The 18,421-nt window shown below is 36.3% G+C and overlaps 4 protein-coding genes across 4 annotated transcripts in view; 2 read left to right on the top strand and 2 right to left on the bottom strand.

Annotated features, from left to right (window-relative positions):
- Positions 1–9,326, top strand: part of LOC131775140 (HEAT repeat-containing protein 5B) — a 22,305-nt gene extending 12,979 nt beyond the window's left edge. Inside the window, exons 19-33 of the mRNA XM_059091231.2 lie at positions 1–113; positions 622–834; positions 1,273–1,373; positions 1,601–1,678; positions 1,883–1,951; positions 2,313–2,492; positions 2,874–3,091; positions 3,445–3,566; positions 4,031–4,257; positions 4,703–4,851; positions 5,432–5,619; positions 6,010–6,277; positions 6,766–6,976; positions 7,567–7,780; positions 8,162–9,326. The exon at positions 1–113 is cut by the window's left edge and continues 88 nt beyond it. Of these exons, the coding sequence (XP_058947214.2) occupies positions 1–113; positions 622–834; positions 1,273–1,373; positions 1,601–1,678; positions 1,883–1,951; positions 2,313–2,492; positions 2,874–3,091; positions 3,445–3,566; positions 4,031–4,257; positions 4,703–4,851; positions 5,432–5,619; positions 6,010–6,277; positions 6,766–6,976; positions 7,567–7,780; positions 8,162–8,475 (2,665 nt within the window). The 3' untranslated portion in view covers positions 8,476–9,326. The remainder of the gene's footprint in view (positions 114–621; positions 835–1,272; positions 1,374–1,600; positions 1,679–1,882; positions 1,952–2,312; positions 2,493–2,873; positions 3,092–3,444; positions 3,567–4,030; positions 4,258–4,702; positions 4,852–5,431; positions 5,620–6,009; positions 6,278–6,765; positions 6,977–7,566; positions 7,781–8,161) is intronic.
- Positions 9,012–10,231, bottom strand: LOC131775131 (cytochrome c oxidase assembly protein COX20, mitochondrial). The gene is made up of 4 exons (XM_059091222.2): positions 10,122–10,231; positions 9,911–10,022; positions 9,728–9,791; positions 9,012–9,470 (listed from the first exon to the last, which is right to left on the bottom strand). The coding sequence occupies exons 1-4, from the start codon at positions 10,158–10,160 to the stop codon at positions 9,356–9,358; spliced, it is 330 nt and encodes a 109-aa protein (XP_058947205.2). The 5' UTR covers positions 10,161–10,231; the 3' UTR covers positions 9,012–9,355.
- Positions 10,226–14,027, top strand: LOC131775122 (deubiquitinase DESI2). Its single transcript, XM_059091212.2, has 7 exons — positions 10,226–10,371; positions 10,516–10,588; positions 11,574–11,667; positions 12,350–12,457; positions 12,689–12,722; positions 13,112–13,268; positions 13,888–14,027. The coding sequence occupies exons 1-7, from the start codon at positions 10,333–10,335 to the stop codon at positions 13,935–13,937; spliced, it is 555 nt and encodes a 184-aa protein (XP_058947195.2). The 5' UTR covers positions 10,226–10,332; the 3' UTR covers positions 13,938–14,027.
- Positions 14,028–14,145: 118 nt separating this feature from the next.
- Positions 14,146–17,062, bottom strand: LOC131775111 (coiled-coil domain-containing protein 97). Its single transcript, XM_059091202.2, has 2 exons — positions 16,430–17,062; positions 14,146–15,602 (listed from the first exon to the last, which is right to left on the bottom strand). The coding sequence occupies exons 1-2, from the start codon at positions 17,055–17,057 to the stop codon at positions 15,391–15,393; spliced, it is 840 nt and encodes a 279-aa protein (XP_058947185.2). The 5' UTR covers positions 17,058–17,062; the 3' UTR covers positions 14,146–15,390.
- Between the last annotated feature and the right edge of the window lie 1,359 nt (positions 17,063–18,421).

Raw genomic sequence — 18,421 nt, 5'->3', positions numbered from 1 at the left:
TGCAGCTCAAAACCTGACACATTGGCTGGGCCTCTGTAGGGATGTGCTGTCTGCATCCAAAAGCAGCAAAGCAGCAAAAGGACCAGAAGTTCAAAAGAGGAATGAAGAACAAGGTTGAAATACTCTTCAAAATATTTTGCTTAAGGAATTGGATGTGCAGAGGGGTTTGAATAAGCAGAGAGTTTACTTTTTTCACTTTCAAAATCAAAAATATTTTTTTTACTTGAAGACTTTGCCCATGTGAAGTACTACTGACACCTCTAGTCTTGAACATGGATCCCTCATTCTTGATCAAGAGCTCAGACAATCCCTTTGGGTGGGGTGTGCATAGTGATATAGAGTGCTTTCATATATTTACATGAAGTAGTTCAGCATGGTTGGGGTGTTATTGTTTTGGTACATTAATATTGACCTGTTTTTGTTTTGGTATACTAACATAACCACTTTAATATCATGTGAAAATACTCTATAGGTGGATTGTCCCAATGAATGTATGGTCTTAAGCATACATGCTCATTGCAACATTCAGAGCTTGGAAGGAAAGCTTTTACCCATGAAAACTGAATCAGAATATTTAATGAAATATAATTTTTTTGGTTTTTTTAACTTTGTAACAAACAGAGGGTGAAGAGGCAGGTGAAGGTGATACTGACGAAGGTGGAGGAATGACAGCTGGAGAAGCTCCTGAGGAAACACACCCTAAAGTGGATCCACGCTGGCCAACCAGAGTGTTTGCAACTGGATGTATCAAGAAAATTATTGTTGTCTGTCAATCAAAACAGGGTCATTTTGATTTGGCAGTAGCACGCACATTGCGAGAGGAGACTGGAGAGGGTGAGATAATTTTAGAATAAACAATGAACCCTCTGATAAGTCCTTCCTCTCAACAAGCCCCATTGTTTGATAATTCCTTGGTCTTCCTCTACTCCTCAGTCTATTTCCTCACCCCCCTCAACTACCTAAGTCTACCCCTCCCCCCCCAACCTCCCTCAATTCATAACCCTGACTTCCCTTAGTCTGTTGATGAGAATCCATCCCCAGAGGCTTGGAGTGTTTACAGCCTTCAGAGCGCAGTTTAATTGAACATACATGGATTCAATAGTGGATGAATATCTTTGTGATCAAGTTTCTCATGTGATCACAGATAAAGTGGTATGTTAAATTTTGTAATTTCAGTTATAACCATGTGTTTACTTCTAAAAACATCAAGGAGGATTCTGACGTTTTTTTATGACAGGATGACCTTGGACTTAATTTGGTTTTCTTTGGTAGATTTTCTTGTTATGCATCTTCAAGAGCTTGTCAGAATGGTGTTCATTGCAGCCACAGCAACATGCGATCATTTGAAGCTGGAGGGATTAAGCACTTTACAGGTACAGTAGCTTACTATTTGCAGATGCTAAAAATTTCCCTTGTCATAAATGTGTAGGAGTCAGTCACTTTTCTTAGTAATCAGGTAATTGTAACATCCATAAGAAATTATGTTAAAAAAAAAATAGACAAACAAACAAAACAATTGAATGAAAATTTGACACAGTTTTAAAATTTTTTTTATTCAGTCTGTATCAGTGTTTTTTTTTTTTTTTTCATTTTCATTCAGGATGTTGTCAACATGTTTGCATCAGTACCTGATCCTGATTATCCAGGGCATGTTATCCTGGAACAGTTTCAGGCTCAGGTAAGAAAAGGCAATTCACTGTAGAAATTAAAGAAGGTTGCAGTGTTACACTTACACAAACAGTCAAAAGTATACTTTATTTAATTAGTAATGAGGAATAATATTTTGTCAAAATATTTGTAACAATTCTGACACTGTTTGTGACTATAGTAAGACAATAATGTAGACCTACTTCTCAAATATAAAAATTTTTGCCATAAATAGGTTGGGGCTGCTCTGCGACCAGCATTTGCTTCAGACATGCCCTCTGATGTCACAGCCATGGCATGCGAGGTAAGAAGTGACACTCAATCTTATGATATGGGTCCTAAGCTCCATATGCCTCTCCTGTCGCCTGCTATGCCAAATTAATTCCCTCCCTACCCCACTAGCCCAACAGAGAATACCTTGGTATGTCACTGATTTGAAACCTTTTTCAGAGTTGGAATCTGAGAAGTCTATGGTATAAGAAATATCTTTTCATTAATTGTGTTGTTGTTTTGTAAAATGACTCTGTGTTGTCAAAACTTTCATTTATGTGATAAGCAAGTCACAAAAACACTTACAAATGGTTACAGGTTGTGTCAGACTATACATGGTCTAATTGGCATCACAGCAGATGTATTGACCATATATAATATTGCTTTATTCTCAGGTTTGTAGTGCATGGATTGCCAGTGGTATTGCAAGAGATCTTAATGATGTACGGAGGATTCAGCAACTGTTAGTCACCAAGCTGTCAAAAGTTGGGGAGGCTAAAGATTCTTCTTTACAGCTTTACAATGAAGCAGCTACTACAATGGAGAAACTAGCAGTTTTGAAAGCTTGGGCTGAGGTACTGATAGTTTATAACATCAGTGATAATAAAGCAAGTCCACTGGTATTCTGCTGAAAATTTGGAACCTCCCTTGATATTCTCTTAATGTGGGTGATATTTTCATCAAAATTTTTGTGGAAGCCTTAATTGTTCCATCAACAGCAAGTTGAAATATTTACTTTATGTATAACATCCTGATTAGTCAATTTTTCATTTCCCAGATTTCAATTACTACATGTCATTCAGTTGGCTTCTAATACATGAAACAAATTGTATGAATTTACAACTCTGACTCATATATGTATATTCATCTACGTCACCTTTCTGCCTTAACAACTCTTCATAGACATTTATCACCGATGATTCTGAGTTGTTTTTTTTTTCAATCAATTCCTACAGGTGTATATAGTTGCCATGAAGCAGCAGGACAGTCCATCACCAGTAAATGCTGGAGATGAAGAGTTTTCTGAACCAGCTGGGAGCCTCTTGGAGCTGGTAGAACCTGAGTTGAAATCTCTCAGTAAATACTGGCTTGGTGCACTGAGAGATCATGCACTTCTTTCTCTACCTGCAGAGTATGCATCTCAGTTGCCTCCCCACGGTGGAATGTTTTACAGGTTTGAGATGTTGTTTCTGTAGCTGTTGTACTCTACAAACAAATGTTTGGTCAACAATAATGTTTTCCATTCACTCATTGTGGAACATCAATGCCTACATGACTCCATGGGTGTCAATACCTCTTTTCTTGACCCTGTAACCCAAGATCTGATTGCTTATCTCCCCTCTAGCTGCTACTCATTTCCTTTTAAATTAGTGATGAGAATTAGGTGTTAGATCAAGACAGCAACTTTAACTGTACAAATCTGTATGCAAGCAGCTTTCCTTGCACCCCTGTCACACCAGTTCTTTTCTTTCTCAAGATCTGTGTTTTGAATCATATTGTTTTTTTGCAACCCTTTTTGTTTTTTAGTCCTGACTCAATGGAGCAAGCCAAGCCACATTACCAAAGTTGTTGGCCTTCCATTGTTCATGCAGCCTCCTTGTGGCTGAACAATGGTGGATTTGAAAGCACCAAGCGTGATATGGAGCAAGGCAAGAGCACTAAACATGTTCCTGTTCTAATGAACACTGCCCAGCTATAATTGTCACAACCATATCTATTAGCAATGCAGTCCATAACTGGGAATAATATTCATTTAGAACGGTTTGATGTTAATGTGAAAACTTTAAGTGTGAAATTCAATCACAAAAACCATTTGGTCAGAACTTCTTAAAGAATAAATAAACTGATAGAGAAATAACCAGAGAAATTAACTGAATATGTAATCTCCCTTCTACTGAATTTATCAGTGCCTTATTGGTTCACATAATCCCACATTATGTAATTAGTAACCTCCTTGAAAACATTAATTACTTTGGAGCTAAATTGTAGTGCAAATGACTGTTACATAAACTAAAAAAAATTTAGGTTTTCTTCTTATATTATTATTATTATTATTATTATTGTAATCATTATAAATTATTATTTTTATCATCATTATTATTTTTTTAATTAGGAATACCAATTGAGCCTCTAAACACAAGCTCTGTTGATATGGTGACACCTGCCAAGACACCAACAGATATCAACGTAGACTACTTTCATTTACTGGTTGGAATTTGCATGGAATCCTTGTGTTCATCCAGAGCAACACAACCCAACAGTACTGTGTCTGCTTGTCTAAATGCATTCTACAGCTTACTGGATTCTAAGTGGCCACGCACTCTCATAGGAAATGAACAGGTAATATCTTGAACCTATCTTCCACATGTCAGAGAGAACCATCGTACTTTACTATACCATGTGGGGGTTTTCAAACTAAGGCATTGTTTCAGAAAGTATCCCTACCTCTTCCCTCATGGACCTTCTTATTTAACTCCACTCTCCTAACCCCAAGTTAATTCTGTTTACCTTTACTGCCTAACTTCACAGCCCTCCCTCTCACCCCCCCCCCCCCCCCACCCACTCCAAACACCCTCTTTGGAATTTCCAGTTGGTATGAGTTATGGAGCAACATAATGATTTGAAACCATATCACTATTATTTTTTTCTGGTGACATTTCAAATTATTCCTGAACTGACAATTGTGTTTGAATTAGATGATAGTTTGAATTTGTTTTCCTCATCAATTCTTTTCTCTCCCCCAATTAAACCAAGCATATTTATTAATCTTGATTTTCTTCTTCAGATCCTCGGTGTTGAAATGTTAAGTGTGTTACACAGAGTACTGCTCACAAGGGACTCTCGTGATATCCACTTGGCTGCCATGAGAGTTGCCAGACAGATTGTTAAAGCTGCTCAAGAATCATTAGAAGGAAAAAAGGCTGCAGCTGCAAAGTAATATTAACTAGAGTGGTTACCCCAAAGTTAAATCGAAATAATATGTTCATAAAATCAAACAGAATTAATATTATTTACAGTTCATTTTGTTGCTTGTGATAAGTATTAGTAGGGTCAATCACTTTCTCATTTGTAAAGCAAAGGTTACATTTTTATATGTTGAAATTTAAAACACACAAAATGTTGTGTGATACATTGTTAGTGAATCAAGTGCCAAAGGATAATTTTTAAAAGAGCCATTGACCCCACAGAAAAAAAAATTGCTTAATGAAAATGGAAAAAAAAAGAGAAAAATAAACAGGAGGGGTGAACAATTGCTAAATTCTGACCCAATGCTAAGATTGAAAAACATTTAGACTGGACACTGAGCAAGCCTCTGAGGGGAAAATGGTTCAACTGTATGGTCCAGTATTCAGTTTGTAAGAGAAAAACTCTACTTTAGGGCATCATCCCCAATAGATCTCATTTTTTGTAGTTACACGTCAAAATATTGAGATTTGAAGTACAGAGGTAAATGGTATTGAGTTAGTAAGAGAAATGTACTAATTGATGTGGTCACTTTTTTTTCCCTCCTCAGTTCTGAGAGCAGCTCAAGTATAGATGCAGAGGGAGAGGATGACTTAACGCCTGGAAGATCCTTAGTGTTTGGTGTGATGGAGATTTGTATGTGCATCCTCACAAAACAGCTTCCAAACCTTCTCCCTTCATCTGCCGCATCCAGCCAGCAGCCAGTTATGTTGGTGTCTATTGGCTCAGGGTTTAGATGTGAGTTTTCTCAAGAAAGCATTGATATTGATGATAAATATTCATTCATTTGTTATAAACCGTGGACAGAGAAAGATCTGAATTCTTAAGCAGGTGAACTATCAGCAAGTGTGGGTCATAGTCTATAATTACAGTCAAAAATGTGACAAACTTTACCACTTTTTCTTCAATCTGTTTTCTCTTCTCCCCCCAACCACTTGTCCCTATGCATCCTAGATTAAACTGATAATGCCCAGGATCTGATTGCATGAAATTACACATGTGCATGGGCAAAAGACTGTGGCCTTTATATGTCTACCATTACTTTACAAAGGAGATTCAAATTTTTCAAATGTATAATCCTAGTCTATGAATACAAAGTAAATGAATCATGTATTGCTTTGCTTTTAGCATTAACTGAGGAGAGCTCCAAACTTATATCTGAAGCACTTTCAATCCTCCCATGTGTCCCTGGCCTTTGTACACCAGAGGCTTCTGTTAATGTTCTACCAAGTGTACTTTACCTTTTGACCTGTGCCCTGCGTGAGGTGGCCTCAATCCAAGACTCCACCTCACAGAAAACAGTTTCAGCTGCACTACAGGCTTTAAAACAGCTTACCACATCTGCATTCACACAGCACCCTAAATGTTCCAAGGACTGGATTGACTTGCTTCAAAGGTTTAAATTATTTATTTACAGACTTGAGGAAGGACAGATTCTAGTTTTCTTGTTTTGTTAGCCACCAGTTTTCAGCTCTGTATGTTTTGTTTCAATCTTTTTTGTTACACCCCATTTTTCTTCAATTGTTACAAACCAGAGCTGTTATAGATCTCTATTTCTTTCCAAGATCCAATTAGTATTTCTCCCTTCTGATTACCATGCACTTGCTTGTAAATTAGACAGGAGAATTTGGTGTTATATCAAGATAACATCTTAGGCTGATAAGCTTGTTTGCTCTCATTACGGTTTTGCAAAGTTATGTATTGAAATCACACGGAGAAGTGTCATGTTTATCACTTCTGAAGTTAAAGGGTAACCTGAGAGAACAAACTTGACATGGGAAACAAATCATGTCGGTAGATTCTTCAGCAGCCTTGGCAATGGTATTCATTGTATTGTTGATGACATATTTGAATCTTCTTTAATTTTGTTTCTTTTGATCACAGTGCTTTAGCCACAGTTTTGTCAGATTCCAAAGCTAATGAGGAGTTTGCAGCTTTTGGTGCAGTATCAGAATCACCTGCGATGGATGACTCTGTGGTGATGCTTGCATTGGCCATCTTCATTCTCTCAGCACCAAAAGAAGTGGTGTTGGCATCAGACTTACAGCAACAGTGTATTAAATTATTTACCAGGTGCCTTAAATCAACAATGCAGGTGTGTCGTGTTGCTCCTTATTTAAGTGGTGTAAAGTTAATGTCAGCAATGTGCCTTCTGCTCTAGAATATTGATAACAGTTCTATTATTGCTATTGTCATCATCTTAAAGCACCAATCAATCCAAACCCTGACTGTCTTCTGTGGCTGAGGAAGGGGGGGGGGGGGGGGGGTGGGTGGGGTGGGGAATTTGAATGTTGCCTGGCTGAAAGTGACAAGTCTTTCCAGCAGAAGACAACTATTACATCTTAAACTATGGAGGTGTTTTAGGAAAAAAATTTCACTTCTGTGATCAAATGGTTTAGAAGAAAAGGGTTAAAATGTCTACTGGTCGATGTGTTGAAAGTCATGGTCATCTTACCAAAAAAATGGGTGGGGCATTTTGGGTGGGGCACCAATCTTCAAAACTTCAGGGGTTTGCTCCAGGGGGGTGGTGAGAAAGGTTGAAGCTTTGAATTGATTGACACTTAAATATCATCTTTATACCTTTTGTTGAGAGAGTAACAACATATGGAAGTTTGAAACTGAAAATAAATTTACAATAAATAAAAATTGAACTTTCTTTGATGATATCTTTCCCCTTTAATTCAGATTCAGCTCAAGGCTCTACAGACATTGGAGTCTGTCTTCCAGTGTAGAGAGCGTAGTGTTGCCTATCCTTTCATCAATGCTTTAGCTCCTCACATTGTGATGATTTTGAATGACATGTGTGTTAACAAGCCAAGCAGCGAGGAACAGGTGACAATCACTTTAGCTGCCATCAAGATCCTGGAGAATTTGGTGGAACGGACAGATGACCATTTAAGTAAGAACCTCAGGCCTTTATTTCAACTTTACATACGCCCTCAAAGGGATTTCTTGCATCACATTGAGTCAAGTCATTTTAAATGCTTAGAGAATTCTTTTAGCAGTGAATTCATACTTCTAGTAATTGCTTAGGAAACTCATTTCTTCTTGAGGTCTATGTTCTTGTGCTCATTGGGCATCACACATTCCCTGCTTTCATGCACTGAATTCTGTTTTGGAATCCATAAGTGAATTTTCACAGGAAGGAAGCAATCTTCACATACCAAAGAGAATAGATTGGTAAACCTATAACTGATCTGAAGTTATTTATAGGATTGAGAGCATTTGTGGAACTTATACTGGCTTACAACATTCTGTTTTCATTTTGTGTTTGTTTCAGAGGTGCATATGCTAGGATTGCTTGTACCAATCCTTATATCATTGCTGTCAGACAGTGCTAACCTCCCAAAAGGAGGGAAGATAACCAGGAACCTCCATGATCAGGCTCTGCAGAAACTTATGAAAATTGGACCCAAATACCCTGGGCCTTTCCGTAGCATCATGAGTTCACAGCCTGAACTAAAGTCACGTTTAGAAAGTGCAGTCAGAGCTAATCAGGCATCAGCCAAACCAAAGCAACCAGCTGTCCAGGCCAAAGTGGCACCAGCACAGCCATCCATCAAGCTACGTATGGACTTCAGTAACTTCAAATAGCTGACTTGTTCTTCCTATAATTATCAGTTGAGTGAGGCACGGAAAAAGTTTTGTGCTGGGAGTTTGACTATAAAATAACAATGTTACCAATAAATGACTGTGAATATGTGAAAGTCATATATTTGAACTACGGATAAAGGCATGAATATGAAAGAGATCTTCGCAGTAATGAACACTTCTTGCACAGTAGTGAAAATAAGGCCTGAAAAAAATAATTCAGGCCTGTACAGGATCCCAGGATTCGGGATTCACTGCTCAAGTAGTGTTCATTACTGCGAAGATCTCTTTCATATTCAGTGTTACCAATGGCAACAAAATCTCAAGAGCTGTGTCTCCAAACGTCAAATGTGAAAGCCCATCATGTCAAATGAAATCCCATCACTGGAAAAGGAGCTGGCCTATGACAGTTACTCAATTTTAAATAACAAAATGTGCTTCTTAAGCTTCCATTACACCTCACTCAATTAAAATTGTAGTATGTGCTGCTGTATCAAGCTTACTGAATGACAATTGATCAATAGTTCAGCTATAACAAATCAAATACAATCATTTAATTTTATTTTGTACAAAGATTTTAGAGATATGATATAACCATAAACAACTGCAATTTTAGTTCACGCATAAGTAAAATTTGAGTTCTAACATGAACCTTACACACTCAAGAAGCCCTGTGAACTAATTGACATGTTGTAACTAAAGAATCTTGGCAACAGATGGATCCTCTTTGTTTACATTCAAATTAAAAAATCTTATGATTGTCTAGAGTGCTTTGACATCAAACAGCTAAATTGAACTTAAATCAACACACTGGACAAAGGAAAGCTGAAAATAAAACTTTTATGACCAAAAGGGTTCAGTTACATTTAATTTCTTTCAGTGCTTATTCTTCACTACCCTCCTCTTCTTCTCTCCTTTGTTCTCTGTACTTATTTAACATGTCCACATGTTGTTTGATTGCTTCTTTCTCTTTTTGTTTGATGTACCTGCATACCTCCCTAAATATCAGAAGACGAGTCAAAACATTTTAAGGGAAAATACTTTAACCGTCTTGAGTAACAATGGCTATATATCATCTGAAGTTTTTTTCAACCCAACAACAAATCTCCAGCGGGAGACAAGATAATGGTTGAACCTGCCCCTTCCTCCATGATCTGCGCAAGTTTGCGGGTTAGGATCGCCACAATAAATTTTTAAATCATTATAAAAATTTGAAGTGCTTGACTCTGTGAAAGTATGACAATGAGCACATTACCAGCTTCCAAAAGAGATCAAGGCAAAGCCACCAACTGCAAATCGACAGGACTTGAAAACGTGCACTGCAATTACAACAAATCAACACCAGGCAATAGAGATTTTCACAATCATTCCTTATGGGAGACTAGCCAAATTTTATTAAAAAATATGAAGCTATCTATAAAATATTGGGTCAACTCACTTGTCTTCATAAAGCAACCAAAACCAGTTATCATGCCAGCACCGATACCATACAAGAGTGACTCCCGAGCACAAGGCGTGCGCTCGATAAATTTTTTAAAATTCCAATTGTACTGAAAACAGGAACAACATAGGATAATTAACTAATAAACCATAAACATTTTTTTTTTGTCAAGCAACGCATTTCTCGTCAAATTGTGACGTATACAAACCTTTTTAGTAGTAGCGGAGTCAAACACATCATCCGCCATTTTGTTTGTTATGCAATAAATCGGTCAGCAGTCGATATCATGAGTAAATAATTTGTAGTGGTTGACAGCCTCGAAGGATGTTTTTCAAGATGCTTCCAGATGTTTGACAATAGTACTGTACAGTAAAGAAATTCCCTTAATCGTGCCGGCAAGCCGTAGATCTAATACAAAAATGACCGGCTACCCGGTAGTGATAAACGTCTACGACATGGTGGGTAAAGTCAGATTATTATCACTGAGAGATCAAGTTGAAAATATTTCGTGAGAGGAAACAGATGTGATAGAAGTCATTAAGCATCTTCCGACAGTGTTTAAGAAGAAGAATTTTATAGTTCTTATTGTTTCTTCTTTGTAGTACTGGATAAACCAATACACTTTCCCTGTTGGTCTTGGTGTGTTCCATTCAGGAGTAGTTGTACACGGGAAAGGTAATAACTCTTGGCTTAATTGAATTGAGAAGCTAGTATAACAAAAGTCTCCTTAAAAATTCGTAGTTTAGCTACTCTTCGTTTTTTCCTTGTTTTTTTTTGTCATTATTGATATTATTTCACTGAGTCCTAGACAATAAAATGAAAAAGCGCGTATAGAATAAATTAATATCAAAGACTGAGACATTTACTCACGGATCTCAGTGCTTGTAAGATTTACGACAGGTAATTAGAAGTTTCAAGAATTACGATTGTTTATTTAATTTATTTATTTATTTACTCGTTTGTTTAGTTATCTTTTTAATCTATATTTCATAATATTTAATTTCTCTCACGTAATAATGACTCATATCGCTATGCCATTTGTTTTCTCACAACGAATATCTTTAAATGTTATCCTCAGGCCATATAGTATTGTTTGACATTCTTTGCATGCAATTCATTAGTTCAACTGAGGCACACTTTCTTATACATTTTCGTAAGGTATACACGAAAAGAAACACTACCCTTGATGTTGTTATGTTGGCAGTCATATCGTGTGCAGTAACATGCTGTTAGAAAAAAAAATGTATAAAATGTGATGGACAATGGTGTATAATTGTTTTACTGATCCTTTCCGTCTTACCAAAGGAAAATAAAATGCAATAAAAGTTAAAGAACTTCAGTAAGTTGGTGATCAGAAAGGCATGCAGAAGTGATTAACATAATAATTCTCCCTATAATATCTTCTAACTATCCAGCAAACAGGTAATGAGAATACTCAAACTTATCAAGTAGAAGTTATCTTGATCTAACTCCAAATTCTTGTAACTAATTTGCAAAGAAACATGTAGCAGCCAGAGGGGAGAATAAACAATCAGTTCTTGGGAGTTAAATAGCAGTGTTTACTAATAGCAAAAAGTCCATTATTGTTTTGTTTATCTTTTATAGATAACAACGAAATTACCTATCTTGTATCTTTTGTCAATTTATTCTCTTCTTCTAGAATATGCATTTGGAGGACACCCTTACAACTTTTCAGGAATATTTGAAATGAATCCCAACTCACCTGAAGTTTTAGGAGAGGAATTTAAGTTCAGGTTAGTGTTTCCAATGCCCATTGAATGCATCTTTTAGTTTTAATAGACGACCACGCCCTCAACCACGCTCTGAAAACCCAGTAAAATAGTTATATTAACATTCTTCTGTTTTCAGTATATTATATTTAGCAGAATTAGACATGCATTTTTATCAGTTCTTACTTATGGTCTATTGGAGGAGAGATATACAGATGACCTCACCATTAACAACTTGCTGCTTCTTTACTATATAAAACAAATAGATCAGAGAAGAAGGCAAATGTGGTAAGAACATCAGAGGCACAATCAGCCAGGCCTTGTGGACCACTTTTTTTATTCTTACCACATTTTTATGTCATCTGTGAACTATTACTCAACAGACACACAGTAACATGGAATCTGTTTGTTAACCCTTCAACTCCCAAAAGTGATTAGCATGTAACTTCTCCCTGTAATATCCATACATTAACCTGCACACACGTAATAAAAATACTCAAACTAATTAGGCAGAAGTTGTTATCTTGATCCAATGCCAAATTCTCATTACTAATTTACAAGGAAATGAGTTGCAGCTAGATGGGAGAATTAACAATCAGATCTTGGGACTTAAAGGGTCAATTGTTTTCTCAGCTAACTTTTCCCTCTTCTGGTTCACATAAACATATATTGAGTAATTCTTTACCTATTTACTCTTTTATTCAAGGGAAACTATAAAAATTGGAACAACAAAACTTTTACCAAGTGAAGTAGAGGCTCTCTTGAAAAGAATGGGAAACACATACCAAGGACGTTCGTACCATCTCATAGACAAGTATGAAGAGGCTGTTTTCTTCCAGTGGTTGACTACAGTTTTGAAAGAATTTGTTTGGAGATAAGAATTTAATGCAGTGTAACTTGCTAAAGTTAATTTTTGGTTTCTGTTGTTGAAACAGTAACTGAACTTTTACTTAAAATAAATAAGATTTTAATCAGAAATGAAGTTCTTTTTAATTGATATTCTTTATTGTCTTTTAATTATGATTATGGTTGATTTCTGTTCCAGAAATTGTAATCATTTTACTTCAGAATTTTGTCAGGTGAGAAAAGTCTCTCTATCAAAGTATGACAAAAATAGTATTTCTGGTAGTACATTGTGTCCTTACAACCAGACTGCTTTCTTAGTGGGTCGATCATAAGTAACAGACTGTGAAGTGTCACAAATTTTTACATTTCAGCTTTGCCTTATCCAGTTAATAAGCAAGATATCATGTATGACTGCTGCCCTTTCTCTCTCTTTCCGTCTTGCATTTAGAATCTTTCTGGGTGGTACACATGGCTATATATGACATTCCGCCAGGGAATTTTCTAGTAAAAATTTTCAGTAAAACAGTGGAACCACTCTAGGAGTCATGTTCATTAAATTTTGTGAAATATATCCTATGTGCTCAGCTTTTCATAATGTGTGATGTGGTGTTATTGATTACAGGCTTTGTGTAACAAATCAATTCCGGGTTGGGTGAACAGATTAGCATCTGTTGGTTCATATTTGCCGTTTCTCCTTAAATGTCTTCCAAAAGAGTGGATACGTCCTGAACCTTATTCTCCAGTTGGAAGCCCTGGCTATGAATCACGCCCTTTTGATGGTAACAATTTATTTTATTACACAACTCATTTTTCTTTCTTTTCCTTTTCTTAAAAGCTCATTTCACAATCTGCAAAATAATGGTTGTTCAATATGTATTGACATCAAAATGTGTCATGCTATAAATAATACTCACGTGTAGTTGTATCTACACCTTTCCTTCCTGATCAAATTTGTAATTCTCCTTACTGTCAACTATACAATTCTTATAATGTTAGTTCTGAGAATTTAGAGTTGGATCAACCAATTATCTCCAAATTTATATTTTTCTTTACTCTCATCACTTATCTGATTAATATTGTATTGATATTGTAAGGAGAAATTAGAACTGTCTTGGTCACTTATGGGAGTTTAAGGGTTAAGCTTTCAAACATTATGCAGTAACAAAAGAGGAACAATAATTTGTTGCAATTGGTAGGTGGTGTACTTTTTTTTAAATTCAGCATCATTCCAGTGTTGAATAATGATATTATTTGATTTAGACAAGAAATTTATCTGTGAAACCCTATAAAACCAAGATGTGTAGTTTAGGATGGTTAAAAAGCTTAGAATACTGATTTGTCACATGCCATTTACTGTCAGAGTTACTTATTATGATAAACAATTTTTTTTCCCCCTAGATTTATCAACATTTGATGAAGATGGTCAACGCAAGTCCAAGCGTAGCTGACTAGTGGCACCACAAACATCCTGAAGGATTTTCTTACAAATACATCAGGAATTAAACTAGTTAGCTATTATTGTTCCTTATGACAGGAACCAGCAAAGGCTATGAGGGAAAGTAGTTCCAAACAAAACAAAGGAAAAATAGGCATGTCACACTCACATGTAACTGAATTAAAATAAAGTTAACAGTATTTCTTTCAAGACATTCATGTATTCAAATTAGAACAGGAATAGTGATAATGTGGCTGAAACAAACCATTTCAGAAAAACACAATATAAATAGGAATTTCATTTCCTACAAATTTCTTTTGTTAGATGATGACTTCCTCTAGAAAGGTATTTTTCAGGATATTTTCCACATTTTTTTTTCTATTTTACTCATTTGTAATGAGGTTTTTCTTTTTTCTTCTTGTTATTTCCCCTTTTCCAAAGGACAAATGTCAGTTATTTCTTTGATCTTTGGAGAATTACTCTTAACAACAACATAAAACTCGGGTCAAATCATACTGTAAGTACAGTAATAATAGCTGGTAAAGCTTGATGGCCTCATTGTGAGTAGTCCTGAGGATGACTATTGTCTGTTGTAGTAATTGAATTTCTAGATAATGTTGTAGTAATTGAATTTCTAGATAATTTAAGGGGAAGTCATTATCATAGTCTATGTTTTTCATATTACAATGAAGTCCAGGTCAATATCGACTTATTGTACCTTTTGACAATAATAATTAGTCCTTTTTGTGACTTATCTTCTTTTATTTGAATGATTTTGTGTCTGAGTAAATTTCTCACAAAATCTTTGTTTTATTTCTTTTTTTTTGTCATCATGATACGTAATGTGGCCATTTATGTGAAGTAAATTTTAAAATGATAAAGTCACATAGGGGACGGAGACAGCTCCTAGATGTACAATGATTATTTATTTCTGCTTTTTTAAAAATTGTCCATGCTTCATGGTTGGTTATTTAAGGGTGATGAATTCTAAATTCATAATAAATAATCAACAGGAAGAAACAAATAAATCCACATGAAAATAATAGAGATATTCTGGTAGTGTCTGCTTTTCTATTAATTTTCTCTTTCACTGACTCCAAAGATTCAATAGCCATCAACACTGCCAACCTTGAACCTTTTTATGTGGAATCCTGTGCACTAATCATTATGCCTTGAACCTTTTGATGTGGAATCCTATGCACTGATCATTATTCCTGGAACCTTTTGATGTGGAATCCTGTGCACTGATCATTAAGCCTTGAACCTTTTGATGTGGAATTCTGTGCACTGATCATTATTCCTTGAACCTTTTGATGTGGAATCCTATATACTGATCATCAGGCCTTGAACCTTTTGATGTAGGATCCTGTGCACTGATCATTAGACCACCATGCCTCCCATGGGTAACTCATGGGTCAAGTTTTCATGTTCAGTATACAGCTGATAGATTTAAAAAGGTGAGACACTTACATGTCTTCACTGTCAAAGTACTGTTCTTCTTCATCTCTTCCTCGTATGGTCAGATCATCATACTCATCATTTGCGTCAACTGAACTATAGTCAAACTCTTCCTCTTCACCTCTCATGAATTTGTCTTGCATTGCACTAAGAAATTCTTCATGGAGCATAAGTTTTTCTTCCTTAGTAGGGCATCCCTTGATTGGACTCCCAGGTTCCACTGTAAGAATTAAAGGTGTTTACAGAAATGACTAGAGACTGACGATCATCATAACACAGCTGATTGTCTACAAGAAATTATAATCTGGCCCAGGTTGTTCAAATCTGAGTTAAGATAACCCATCGTTAGCAAAAGAAAATTCAGTTCAAATCTTTTTGCTCGCAATTTGATCATTGGATGTTCTAAAAAGAATAGGGAAAGTTTTCTCTAAAAGACTTTGGAAAAAAGAAATATAGAAACCTGCATTAAAATTTAATCCTGTGCTAGCACTAATCGGCCTTTGAACAACTGGGCCCTGATGAAGACTTTTGCTCAAGTTGTCAAAACATTAGTCACAATTGGACAATCATTTTTTCAGCATAACTCTCACCCAGAGAGCTACACAACATAGTTAAATAAAATTTTTGTTGGTGTGCTGTGAGAATTTCATGCTATATCCAAACAATTTCCTCAACCTAACCCTTTATTCCTAAGAACTAAACATCAATTCTCTATGTTGTTTCCCATACACTTCCTATGATCTAATATCTAAGATTTTGGCGTGGTATCAAAGGACATCTCCTAACTGAAGTGAACCCTGTATGCAGGTGAATGGAACATTCCATTTCTTTTAACCACCCCCCTCCCCCCTCCACACACACCTGAAGAAGGCCAGATTCTGATACCCAAAATTTTTGTTGTCATCACTTTTATTATTAATTTTTTAATCTGAAGGGTTCAAAATTATGTTGGTTTACTTGAAAAAATATTTAAACAGGCCCTATGCCACACCTCTTCAATGTAGGGTGTATATTACAATGGAGAAGGTGACTAAATTAAATAATCACCTTTATCGATTGAGCTGTCACTCTCCATATCTGATTCTTCCTCTTCTTCTTCTAGACAAGCCTCTTGATCTCTCTGATAATTGAGATACCAATCGTTCATTTCCTTCTCTTGTCTATTCATGATCACTTGTGACAGGCACAGATCGTCTCCAATTTCAGCTCTGTCCCGGTCAAGTTTTTCCTCTGCAGTAAGATACTGACCTATATACTGTTCGTAAAGAAGAGGAGACCTTTTTCTCATCTGCTCTTCGCTGAAGAAATCCGTGTCTTTCATTAATCGCTGTAAACATTCATATCGTCTGTTACGTATCCCTGTTTTCTTCTTCTTACCATCAAGGATATTTTTTACTTCTTTAAGACGAAAATCTATCTCATATTCTCCCCTTAAATGTTCGAAATTTCCTAGGTCTTTTTCGGAAAGATATCTTCCAAATCGCATAAGAAAAGAAGCTGGTTTTTTATCGTAAAGCTCGTGTAAAATAGCAATTTTCTCATCCACAGCTAATTCTGGTTCGCCTCTCTGCTGACTTTTTACAACAGCATCAGTGCTTGCAATGCGAGAAAGCATGTGTTTCACGTTTTGCTCGTGTGTATCTGTGATGTTTTCTTCTTGAGCACATGCCGCCATATTGTTTTGACTCCAGGCCTCGCTCCTTCATAGAATCCCGCAGTGTTTGACAGGTTAGACAGGAAGTCAACCGAAACGAAACCGAAACGCGGGAAATTTTCATTGATCAATAAATAATATCGTTTTCTGTCACATGATACTCACGGGATCGTGGCGTAACCGGTATAAACACAAATTGAAACTGGAATTCCATGGAATTTGGCTCGGAATTCTTGTCCTTCAAGGTCATCAAACGGACCGAAGAGAATTCAGAATAGGTCAGGGAAGAATCAAAGGGCGGGTATTCAGCCAAACGATCGGACTTTAGGTCCGATTTAAGCTTAGTAAAAGTTTCACATGCGAATTAGGCTCACTACGTATAAATAAACGATCGTACATTCATCTTCAACATGTCAACTTATACTTTATTATATTCATCGAAACAATATGACTTCCTTTGGACAAAAATCTTAACGATATGTACAAAATTTACAACATAATTCAAAAATTCAAATAGTTTGCATCGAATTTTATATTTTAAATTTAGAACTATCATAAGGAATCGAAGAAAAAAATCAATATTCAGCCTTTGGTGGGCACCACCTACGTACAACGTCTCTCTCCTGAAAGAGTTCGTATTCAAAATAACTACGCTCTCTAGCTACATGACAATGTTCTAAAATCTACATAAAATCATCGACTTTTTCAACGGACACCAAAAATATATTTTAACATTTAAATAAAAAAAAACAATCACTCCAGAAAGAGCGCGTCCATATTCAATAATTCCTTTAGTAACGACATGTTTACAACATTTACACTTCTTCGATCCTTTCAAAAAACGAACAACTTTGAAAATTTATACATAGACTATGTTAACTTCTTAACTAAACCAAATATACGATTTAAGAGTTCTAGTAATATCAAAGTCTTTTGCCAGCGAAGGCGATCAACATCGCACGGTCTATCGATTCGTCAAATGCTTCTGTCCTTTCACATTTGTAAAATCGAAACGTAAACAATGGAGCGCTTTCACAGCTGAGGTAGTTCGTCACGAACTTTATCTTCCCGCAAAGCGAAAAGCTTGGAGCCACATCCTGTCTTTCTCACTCAGTGTTGAGAACGTAGATGTACCAGAAAAGTTCGAAGCTCCTGAGATGGTCCTCGTTCGTTTCCTCCCTTTGGCTGGCCTTTGCCATGTGCTTGGCTCTTCAACGGACATACTGTCGATAGAGTCGATCGATTCTCGACTAGATGTTTGATAATCTGTACAAGAACAACTCCTTCCATTCCTCTGGCATCTCATCTTCTTTTTCCGGATCACAATTGGAAAACAGCCTCCGATAAGGAAGAGAAAAGCGACCAGAATTTTACCAAGAAGAGAC

Source organism: Pocillopora verrucosa, chromosome 7 (assembly GCF_036669915.1).
Source record: "Pocillopora verrucosa isolate sample1 chromosome 7, ASM3666991v2, whole genome shotgun sequence".
In the NCBI taxonomy this organism is placed as follows: Eukaryota; Metazoa; Cnidaria; class Anthozoa; order Scleractinia; family Pocilloporidae; genus Pocillopora; species Pocillopora verrucosa.
This window is presented reverse-complemented; position numbering and strand designations above follow the sequence as displayed.

Excerpts from the sequence above, each read along its gene's own strand:
- LOC131775122 (XM_059091212.2), top strand. The coding sequence starts at position 10,333 with ATGACCGGCTACCCGGTAGTGATAAACGTCTACGACATG. Across the intron at positions 10,372-10,515 it reads TGATAAACGTCTACGACATG|TACTGGATAAACCAATACAC; the intron begins GTGGGTAAAGTC and ends TCTTCTTTGTAG. Across the intron at positions 10,589-11,573 it reads AGTAGTTGTACACGGGAAAG|AATATGCATTTGGAGGACAC; the intron begins GTAATAACTCTT and ends CTCTTCTTCTAG.
- LOC131775131 (XM_059091222.2), bottom strand. The coding sequence starts at position 10,160 with ATGGCGGATGATGTGTTTGACTCCGCTACTACTAAAAAG. Across the intron at positions 10,023-10,121 it reads ACTCCGCTACTACTAAAAAG|TACAATTGGAATTTTAAAAA; the intron begins GTTTGTATACGT and ends TCCTGTTTTCAG. Across the intron at positions 9,471-9,727 it reads TTGATCTCTTTTGGAAGCTG|GGAGGTATGCAGGTACATCA; the intron begins GTAATGTGCTCA and ends TCTGATATTTAG.
- LOC131775111 (XM_059091202.2), bottom strand. The coding sequence starts at position 17,057 with ATGGCGGCATGTGCTCAAGAAGAAAACATCACAGATACACACGAGCAA. Across the intron at positions 15,603-16,429 it reads TGACAGCTCAATCGATAAAG|TGGAACCTGGGAGTCCAATC; the intron begins GTGATTATTTAA and ends TAATTCTTACAG.